The 11,155-nt window shown below is 40.3% G+C and overlaps 1 protein-coding gene across 1 annotated transcript; it reads right to left on the bottom strand.

The window, feature by feature from the left end:
- Window positions 1-2,487: 2,487 nt before the first annotated feature.
- Window positions 2,488-10,910, bottom strand: LOC139651149 (sterol O-acyltransferase 1-like). The gene is made up of 15 exons (XM_071528005.1): window positions 10,760-10,910; window positions 8,950-9,008; window positions 7,111-7,259; window positions 6,813-6,872; window positions 6,578-6,685; window positions 6,110-6,389; window positions 5,849-5,927; window positions 5,562-5,646; window positions 5,394-5,439; window positions 5,131-5,260; window positions 4,852-4,949; window positions 4,635-4,733; window positions 4,193-4,328; window positions 3,811-3,956; window positions 2,488-3,022 (listed from the first exon to the last, which is right to left on the bottom strand). The coding sequence occupies exons 1-15, from the start codon at window positions 10,908-10,910 to the stop codon at window positions 2,951-2,953; spliced, it is 1,698 nt and encodes a 565-aa protein (XP_071384106.1). The 3' UTR covers window positions 2,488-2,950.
- Window positions 10,911-11,155: the final 245 nt, after the last annotated feature.

Genomic DNA, 11,155 nt, shown 5'->3' with positions numbered 1-11,155 from the left:
TCCCAGAGGGTCCTTAGAAACATGCAAAATAGCTTAGAACTTCAGTAAGACTGTTATCTCATTCATTATAAGTTAGCACAATGTGAGACTGTGGAAGAATGACTGCTTCAATTACAGGTTTCAGAAATGGATGGGGGGTCCTTTACATGAAAAAGACTATGGGACTCTTGTTCTACAGACACCCAAGCAACCAGTAGCTGAAATGAAAGAGCATTACTAAGACGACAGATGTGAAATGAATATATAAGATGTTAAGTGAATTTATATTATAAGGGAGCTGCATGGGCATACCCTAACACAATACTTTTATATTTTAGGACACTATGCGAATATCACAATTGTATAAGTCCCCTAGGAATATTATAGATAGGCTGTTGAAAACACCATAAAGCATGATAAGATCACAATTAACTCACTATCAAGGACCATAGAAGTCCCTATAGGAATATTATAGTGATTTTTTGTTAGATATGTTAATATTGGGGAATTTAAATTACAGGGAGCTGGATGGGAATAGATTATTAGCGCTTCATTGTCATTTATCCAAGAAAAAACCCTGCAAACTACCTCTCGGGCACACAACAGAGTCAAAGTTGTTGAGATGTAAAATAGAATAGGGGTTCTATCTGAATTTGTGCAAAATGACTCTTAAACAATATTTCACTGGAATAAACACCATTATCAACATACAACACTATAATAAAGGTGTACAATAGAGGCAAAGGGAACACATTTCATTTTTTTTAATTCTCAGTAGTTCATACTTTAGTGTCTGTCTCTGTAGAATTGATCAGAGACACACTATTTGTCTACATCCCCAAACAGAACAACATATAGATTCTTAAAATTAATTTGTCAACTGAAACAATATTGAAGACCATAAAAAACAGAACGTTCATACAGTGAGTGAAACACTGCTACCCAAAATAAACATCTTACCAAACGAAACAGCATTTCAGCAACCTGACTCTCGTCAACACTATAAATATTCTGCTTTTTTAATCATACCTCAAGGGCATAAAGCAGGATAAAACATCATATGTGGACAGTTCTCAAAACAATATGCAATGACAGTCCTGAAAATGTCAACAAACCACTGTAGCTCAATCTCACTAACAATTCTGATACCACTCTAATACCTCTACTGCTATTTGTACACAATTATAAAAAAGAAAATTGCTGGTATGTCTGTCAATAGTAATTTTGTAGGACTTCAGGGAAGCATCTCTTGCCCATTGGCCAGAAGACAGCCAAGTTGAGCGAAGGAAGGATTAAAACTAAAACCTTTAATACAGTGCCACCTTGTGGTTGCACAGCTCTTAGAAGTGCAGAGTAGTTCATTGCTGGTTTTTAATTTGTTTTGTGCGTCTCATTCTACTCGAGCATAAAAAACTGTTCACTTGCATGGAAATCTCACTGAATTGGCAACATTAGTTGTGCAATGAATGATTTTGTAATTTCTTACAAAAACAAAGTAACACAATTGTGTAAACATACATTATTTCAAACCCATAACAACTTGTAAGTACATATACTGTATCAAGTTCCTCATACAATCGGCTAGAAATTGAAATGTCTGTTCTGTGTAAATCTATCCATATATGATTAAAAAAACCACCATCTTACTTAGTATACACAGTATCTGACAAAGCGACATACTGTAGATCTTAATGCTAATCAAGTATCTCGTCTCACTGTTTAGTAACATTTAAGCAGCCAGCTGCAACAGTTACAGTAGTAGTCGTACTAGATTTCTACCAACCCAACATGCAGCTGAAATTACTGTCACACATACAGAACTTTCAACATTGCTCATGAATAAAATGTACATAATTTAGTTTCACAAGAAACTTTCCCCTCTGCGAGACTGGATGTGTTCAAGTCAGCTCAACGGAAAAAAAAAACAAGGGTCATCAAGAATACATTCAGCAGTCACACAATATATTAACTCCATAGAGTAGCATTCGAATCTCCATTCTTTTGAATCATTTCTTACTTCAAAGCTAATTTGCTCATGATTTTCTATCCCAACATGTGGCTTGACATAGCCGGGGATAGACAGAAAAAATAGGATTAAATCTGATTAAGTAACTAACCAAGTTCCCAGGGAAACATTAACTGAGTTCATGTGCACCACAACGGTCTGACAAAAAGGTCTCAATGCCTGAAACATCACATTCTCAGTTTTTCCATAAAATGACTTCCCAAATATGTCAGAGTATTGAGTGCCGCCTTCATTGTCTGCTTCAGAAAAGCCAGCATTGCAATGTTGAAGTTACAACACAGCAGCCACTACAGAGCCAAGGCTCCCTGAAGATTTACACAGTAAAACAAACAGTGGCTGTTTGGCAGGTTCCTTGACTCCTATTAGCAGTGAATATAAATAACATCGAACATCTTTCCAAACAATGTGTCCTTAGAACAATTAGAGTAGGATTTGCTAATTTGGTTAAATATAAATCATTACTGCATATGTGAGAGAAGAGTATAATGTAAGTGTTTGCATTCAGCTGCCATATCATGATTATCATCTTGGCACAGAGTAGTTTCACAGAGTTGATCAAGGCAAAAGGAATGGGAATACATCTGAAAAATAAATAATACATAAAAAAAACAGTTCACATTTTGTTTTATGTGAACTTGTAATTTTGTAAAGGGGTTGTCTTTAACAACATAAAACAAACAAAACAAAAGATAAGTAAGGCATCGTTGTGAATTTTCTGTCAGAGAGAGGGACACCAGATACTTATCAGACTTTCTCCATACATTGATAAATAAACTCAGTCATGTCATTAGGAATTGACGTCAGTGCAATAAAACAAAATGGAACATAAAAGAATAAACGTCATGACAGTAATAGAAAGGCTGGTCCCCTCCCCTCTCTCTCTCTCCACTTCCTGATCAGTGATGGTCTTTGATGTCAGCAGTCCATTAAGGAGGTCACAGCCTATCAGAGAGCATCACCAGGCTTCTGGAGGTGACAGCTCCAGGAGCGAGGCTTCAGCAACTCTATGAAAGAAGGCTGAAACGAAAAACACCATCATATTAAGCTGAATTTCTGTCTAACCATAAAGGCTAAGTTTGGCTATTTTGGACTTATATATAATTTGTCTTTTACATGCCTGTAGTACTTGGACCCACAGACAATATTGACTCCTGAGTCAGCTAGGCCTCTTGCTGCCAACAATGAGTCCAAACAGGGTATGAAAAAATATCTCCAAAAAAGCCATTTGTTGGCTCCACAGGGGCGTTGAGAGTAAACTGAAAAGTTGCAGTAGTAAATAAATTAAAATTAGCTCTGATTTCATGACACAATTCCATCATTACACACACTTTCAGTAATCAGGAAATCACAGAACTGTTTTTCTCTGCTGCAGCACAGACTGCTGTGGGGTGAAGGTGCGTTACTGGTGGCGTGATCTAGTTTTGCGGACAGTGTGCGGACTGCTTTCCAGGGCTGTGGATATAAATACGTCGGTTGGTTGCCATATCGTTTTCACAGACTGGCTTTTTTGGAGATATATTGACATTTGGGCTCATTGTTAGCAGCAACAGGCTAGCAACGGACCTCACCGTTTGAACTGACAGCTGACTTGGAAGCCAATATTGTCTGCAGGTCCAATTACTACAAGTATGTAAGAGGAGGATCATATATATATAGATCCAAAATCACCAAACGTATTCATTAAGCTCAGCAAAGCAAAAACAACTGAATTTCAGCTGAATTATAGCCATGGGTATAAAACATACTGAACGTGTTTTGAGTGCAGCATGTCAGCAGGTTGCACTGGGCAATGCTCTAGACTTTACCTCCTTCAGGGGGCAGTAGCGCTGGGCATACCACTCCTGGGAGTACAGACAGATAATGACCCCCTGACCCAGGAAGAGGGATGTCCACATGATTATGTTCCAGATGGGACCTTTCCTCTGGTCATGGAGGATGAAGTTAAACATCACTGTGAGGAGATGAAGAAGGGAGAAAAGGGTGGAGGCATAATGAAAAGATAATGTCAGAGAGTCACATAAATTGACCAAATTTTTGTGTGAGTCTTTTCAGTTGGTTTAACTAAATTTGACACCAAGTTTAGGATAGAATGATATATTGAGAATCTAACATGTTTGACATTGTCCTGCCAAATTAATGTATCTTTAGAGAGCGGTAAAGAGTGGTGTGTAATGTCTTTCCCCTTACTTCCAAAGCACATAAAGAGGCAGAAGAGGACGGGATAGAAGAAGCCAAAGCAGATTGCTAGAATGTACTCATGGACCACCGCAGACACCGTAAACACAAACAACATGGCTGCCGCTCTGAAACGCTTCCGGGACATCTGGAACGATGACAGGAGAGAGAACGGACAAGTCAAAACACCAGTGGATGGGAGGCAGCTCATAGATGAACATAAGCCCATGATAACGCATCAATGCGTTTTCAAATCAGTGATAAACTTATGTAAAATGTGTTAAGGACATTTTGAAATGGTGTTTCATACTGAGGATATAATTTGTGCAAGCATTAATAAATAAAATAAAAATCAACATCAATATGGTAGAGCAGAACGTTGCTGCTGTGGTTTTAACTATGTGGTTTTCAACTATGATAGCGTATATATTGCATCATTAGCAAAACCACTCACCCACAGGAAGTCCCGGTACACATAGTAGTACAGCCAGTCATGGACCACTACATTCCAAGTGCGATAATAATTGGCAAAAGAGGTTGAATTCCACCAGTCCTGTGATGTGGAATCAAAATTAATTGCGTCAAGTGTAAAATACATCAAGAAACTAATTAAAATTTTGTCGTAGTAGATGACTAAAAGTGACTCTGCAGAATTTCTCTAAGTAAAGTACCTTGTAAAACATCCTATCAGCAAAACAAAGCATCTCAGCAAATGCATTGAGCCAACAGTGGAGGAAGGCAAAGAATGCCAGGAAGAGAACCAACACTCCTACATAGGAGAGAAAAAGAAAGGCAACTTGTCATGAAAATGCAGTAGATAACACAGCATTTCTGCACCTCTCATCTCCCTGTATGAATACATGAAATTGAAAAGAATGAGCGAAGTGAAGGGGTGTATGCAAAGTTTATCTGTTGTAAAGGTCATCCTGGGATCTACTGGCTGGACCTACCTGGCAGGATGGAGTTGAAGACACAGAGGACCATGGCCCTCAGGTCGAACAGCTGCAGACTGATGCTGCGGAACTGAGGGATGCACAGCCGCACAAACACGTAATAGGCATAAAACAGACAGCCTAGTACCTAGGGGTGAGGAAGGTGGGAGAGGGAGAGAAATTATCAGTCATGAAACTGGGCCGATATCTTTTTCCTGCACTCTTCAGCAACCAATGCCTATAAAAACAGGTTAGGTCTGTTATTAAACAAAAGTTGGTACCTGAAGTAACTTTGTGGCCACATAACCCCATCTGATCACTGGGTTCCTGCATGAAGTGAGAAACAAGGTTTTATCCATCACATGGGCTGCAAGAAGACAGTGCTCTGTGTTCAGTTATCAGAGGACATCAACAGTGCCAGTGGAAAAATAATGAAAGGCTCATTTTACCTGGGATATTTGTCTCTGTAGATGAGAGTGGGTGCAAACAAGAAGTAGAGATACTGAGAAATCTGAGGGACAACCGGACCGGGACCTGGAGATAACAGGAGAGATTCCTTATTAATCAACGGACAAAGAGAGAGAAAAGGGGAGTGATCAGGGGGAGAAAGCCAGTAGCTATGACAGAGGAAGAAATTGTGCCAAACGGCAAATACAGAACGCATGAAACACACACAGAAACAAAACTAAGTCAAAGAGAGAGAGAGAGAATGTGTTGTAGTTGGCAGGTTACATACTGGTCTTGTCTTTAGCCCAGGCCAGGACTCTTGGAACATTCTCCCTGACATAGGAGTGGGCTTTCATCATCAGACGCACCTGGAATCAGACACAGGATCAAAACTGACACAGGCGCATATTAGAGACCATTACAAGTTCGACCACAGTCTCTACTCAAGTACCAACGCTGATCTCCCATCCATTTGCCTTTATGTCAAAGTGTAAGACCAGCTTTCTAACTGTGAATGATCAAACCAGACCCAGCTATACTGGTCAGCTACCTGTTCCAGTATGATGATGAAGCAGGATGCAGGTGGCATGCTGTTGCTGACCACCATGTAGGTAGGCAGGAATCCCAGGCCCAGAGCTTGGTAGAGCAAGAACGCTGAGCCAAACATCAGGCTCCACAGCTTGGGGTGACTGACAGACTGGCTCTGCGACCACAGCTGGAACAGGGTGTAGGGAACCAGCAACGCAGACAGGAACATGCAGATCCACGTGCACACCACCAGGGGGAACTGTCCGAACGCATAGACCAGCAGGTCAAAGTCCAGCACCAGTCTGAAGCAGAGGGAATCAAGACAGACAGTAGAGATGAGAAACTTGAAGCCTCTGCTCAAGACATCTTTCATCGTTTTTATGTTCCAGCCCTCAGACCAAGTTCAGAGACATCAGTGTTAGACAATGCATTCCTTCAACAGAAATCCAAGGTGTATTTCATAGCATGCCAGCCAAGGTTTATATATTACCTGCCTTCGTCAATGAAATCTACCACCAGCGTGCTGAGGATGAAGAGAATGAGCAGGGCGATGAACATGTGGTAGATGGTCCTGATGTGATTCACCTCAAACAGCTCACTGTGGAAAAATAGGCAGGTGAGATGAGACATACAAGTATATGTCAAACAGCAGAGATCTCAGTGATTCATACTTCAGTCACATGCAGTTACATTTACATTTCATTTACATCCAAGTGTCAACTTACTCTAAGAGGGACCTGCGATTGACAAACTGCTTGCCCTGGCCCTGGGGCGGCCGAAAATGCCTGAAGGGAAACAGAGTGACAACGGTGACCAACAAGTCTGATTTGTTGGAGGGGAAGGGTGAGCAGGACCAAGAGAGGAATAGGAAATCATTGTCCTGATGTGGTAAAACCCCATATATCTGGTACTCATGCAAGTTAAAACAAAATTCAAGAAATATGTGCAGATACTATTTGACCCACATCCGGTGGGTCAAAACAGCATGTGAGTTGATAGGCTAAAGAAGGGGAAAGGCAATACCTGAGTTTGCTCCTCTCCTTGTCTGACAGTGGGGGTGAGAAGACAGCAGGTACAGGAGCGGGCTCCAGGCTGGCCGACTCCTCAACCAGACTGTCCACGAACTCACTGACCTGGCTATCAAACTGACGCATCAGGTCACTCTTCAGGTGCTGAGCAATGGCAAGAGACAGAACAGGTTATCATTGCAACTGCAAATATTATAACAAACACACATTGTGTACACTTCCACAGCGCATTTGTGGCAATGACATATAGTTATTTCTGAATACATGAAGGGAATTGTAGGAGTTGTGTGAAGATTTGGTGTTAAGGTGTGAAGATTCATCATTACAATTACATTTCACATTGCTTTTTATTATTAGACACTACTTAATAAAAGACGTTGAGGAGAAAATAATTTTCTTAAGTGCTATCGAAGTGCCCTACAGCAAGCCACTGACTGAACCCCTACCTGCTCAGTCAGTGAGCAGCATCCAAATTTCCACAAAGTGGAAGTGTATTTTTTTGAAATGCTGCATGGTTGTAGTATTCACTGGCTCATCAGCTCTGTAAATCAAATAATGCCAGCGAATAATGCAAATCAAATAAAAGAGAGTGAACAGTGAGAATTCTTTCAAGCCAATAGGAGCTCTAAATTAGCATGATGATGGCACAGTATCTGTATCATTTATCACTGTATCATTTTATAACATTGTGGTGACAGAGTATCGACTGGGATTCAAACCCACTTGATGATGATATCCATCCAACAGACCCGGGAGGTTATTGGGCTTCTTTTGTAAACAACTGTTAATTCACCGTTTTGAGATTGCTGAAGGCCTCATAAGAAATTTTCTTAACTTTGTCTCATGCTCCACAGGGACAAACCATGATTAATTTATTTTCAAACATGTATTCATTTTCTGATGAATAAACTGTTGTATTCCTTCCTTAAGGCATCACAGCAACTGCAAAACAAGTGAAAGCCAGTTCCACAGAAATTGATCTCACCTCTGATCAAAAGGAACTGAGCACTTTCTCATTCATTCTACAATTTCTATTCCTGTTGGCCTCTTAGTCACCTTGGGTGTATTGGATTTACCTTGGTAAACAAACAATGTCTGGTTAACAATGACCAATAAGAGAGAAGCCTATAGTTATCCATCTCATATCTGGTTTTTAACTGGCCTATAGCACATTCTGGCATAGCATCTTCATAAACAATCCATAAAGTCTCCTGTGAGAACTTTGTCAGGAGAGCAATGTAGGCTAGATGAGAGATCACTGCATCATCCTGGCAATATTTCTGTTTATTAGTTCCTTTTCCTAATGTTGGAATAATAACAGGATTTGAAAAGAGTTGGGCCAAATCAGATTGCTAGGGTTTAATGATAAGATTAGAGCTCACACAGGATTAAGAGAGATTGAATCAGTCTAGCAGGGATTTGGCTCCACAGTGGATATCTCGAACAATGTCTGTTTGAATAAATCAGCCAAACTGTTTTAACAAGTAAATAAACCTAACAATTGAACCAACTGGACTTTGGGATTACTCATAATTTAATCAAAGCCTTAACACATTATTCTATGAGACGAGGTTACAGTATATGGTAATGTCTGTTCTAAAAATAGCAATAGTCCCTAAAATAAAACAAAGCTGCATCTCTGACACTGGAGGTGTGCTGTAGATCTGAGCTAAATGACTGGTTGTTGGCAGGATAGTAAAACAACCCTGGTGGAAAGCCTTGAGCAGTATTGGGTTATTCATGTTTTTTCCTTTAACAGGGAAAAGGAGGTTGTGGTAGAGGCCCATTCTAACATGCAGGAGAAGCCTTTTCCAAACCCAAATCATTGACTAACCTCTGCTTTCCTTTTCAGTTGTAGTTTTTTGCTGATCATATGCTCCACTTCAATTTTTCCTGAAATTGAAAAGAGAATACAAAACACATAGCATACAGTGAGGTAAGACTCATATCAACCAGTTGCCCTGTAAGAGGCAGCTTGCTATATCAAAATGAAGCTGACAGTCCTTTGGACACACCCAAACTGACAACAGAGCCAGCTGAGTTGCCAGGTTACCCCGTCTTAAAAGAACCTTGACCTGTACTCACTGACTCACATTAAATCAAATATTTAGATAATGACCAACAGATAACCTGCAACAGGGGCATTGGATGAGAAGGCATGTGAAAAGAAATCCCAATCTTCTTCATGCAGAATTAAAAGTCCCTTTTATTAAGGGATATAAACAACATTTCATTTTATTGATTTTGAAACACTTGACAGTTTGTTAGTTGTGGTGTCATTCAAGAGTAAAGGTCAGGGGAATAGCAGGAACCATTGTGTCATGTATGAGTCATATCACAATGGTCTCTAGATCCAATGTCGCAAAACTAAAAAAAAAAGACAAACCTCAGACCCAAGACAGTGTCTGGGAAGTAGAAACTAGTGGTTGTTGTTGTACTGACTAGCTAAGCAACTTTGACCGATTGCCTTTAAGGTTATCTCCGGTTATTCCAAGCAGTACAATTGCAACCAGTCATATTCTTGGTAGCCCTCTTTCTTTTAGGCCTGACGGTTGTCTGACGACGATGTGACAAAATACCTTGTAAAGATCTCATGATTGGAGACTTGGGCAATCCTTGTGACATGACTGACCTCTGATTATATGGGTTATGGTGGAAGTGATTCATTTTGAAGTTCACAAGAAATGCGGTGCTGTAACAATTCCAACTGAAGGGTATACGGTTACTGAACCAAAGGTCAAAATGTACTGAATGGCCAAGATGCTTCATGAACAAATTATAACATTTGCATCAAACTCTCAAAAGTATTTAACATCTTTTGGATCCGGTGAATCATATGGGTGATTTTGTTTCGTTTTAAAACAGCAATAATGCACATGACCACCAAAATAAAAGTTACAAAATATTTTAATGCCTTCAGATCAAGCCAGATCAAGGCAACCAATAAATTACACAACCAGATGAGCGTAACGTATTTTCAATAGGGTTCACTTTAGGTTCCTACCGCATTTTGGTACAACCCCACATTAAGTTACTGACTTCATTCACACCTACAGTGCTCTACCCATCCAGCAACATATCAATGAACTCTTACATCTAACCTGGGCCAAACAGTATAACAAAGACAACTGTCTTAGACAAGTAACTTATTAAATTATACATTTTATTAGCTAACAGTACATTTTATTTTCAAGTTCTACACCTTTGCTTCTTAGCTGGAAAGGTGTGGGAGTTTAAAGCTTCTCATCTAAACTGACAGATGGGTCATGTCGCCCCATGAGACACATCAGTCCAATGTTTCACTGTCATCATCAGTTCCAATGATCAGTTAACTTACCACTGTTTCCTGTCTGTTAAGTGAGCAGTCATTATCTACCCTGGTTAACCATACAAACCATACTCGAGTTCATAGTACTACACATGATCTCATGTCCTTGGCCATGTCAGCTATGTAGAGTGATAACTAATGGGATAATTACTAACTTTTCATAAAGGGGAGAGATGAGGAGGCAAAGTATTGTTTTCCATCAATGTCCTCTGAAAATCTACACTCAAAATGCACCTTGCATCTCATAATTTGCATTAACAAAAAGGGGGATACCTTCCCTTGCCCCCTGCTGATGAGGGAGTTCAGTCTCTCTCACCATTGCTGGTTATGTGGTTGTCTCCATTGCCTTGCTGATCCTCTCCTGGACTACTGTCCCCAACAATAGAGCTATTTAGGTCGGGGAAGATGGGCATCTTAGGGAGAGCTCGGGTACGGGACCGGAGGCCACTGTCATCTTCACTATCCATCCTGAAGAAAGAGGACGAAAAGTTATGTTTGAGAAAGAAGAAATAGTGATACACTTACCGAAATCAGTTCCTTCACAGCACTGTGTTGAGGATACAGGCAAATAAGCAGGCTAACGCTAGCCAATACATCGCTCCTCACGCCACCTCACATGGATAAAGAATGCCAGGGATTTTGAGTATCCCACCAGACAAAGCAAGCCCAGTTCACAATACGATCAGTCTCGCATGATACAGACACGTAGCAA

Source organism: Centroberyx affinis, unplaced genomic scaffold (genome assembly GCF_046629955.1).
Source record: "Centroberyx affinis isolate AG114_WGS23_722 - 3 ecotype Tasmania unplaced genomic scaffold, CSIRO-AGI_Caff_v1 ptg001599l_1, whole genome shotgun sequence".
NCBI classification, from domain to species: Eukaryota; Metazoa; Chordata; class Actinopteri; order Beryciformes; family Berycidae; genus Centroberyx; species Centroberyx affinis.
The sequence above is the reverse complement of the archived record's forward strand: the minus strand, read 5'-3'. Positions and strand labels throughout refer to the sequence as shown.

Coding starts and splice junctions, on each gene's coding strand:
- LOC139651149 (XM_071528005.1), bottom strand. CDS start 10,910: ATGGATAGTGAAGATGACAGTGGCCTCCGGTCCCGTACCCGAGCTCTC. Junction 6,686..6,812: donor AATCGCAGGTCCCTCTTAGA/GTAAGTTGACAC, acceptor ATTTTTCCACAG/TGAGCTGTTTGAGGTGAATC. Junction 6,390..6,577: donor GATTTCATTGACGAAGGCAG/GTAATATATAAA, acceptor CCTCTGCTTCAG/ACTGGTGCTGGACTTTGACC.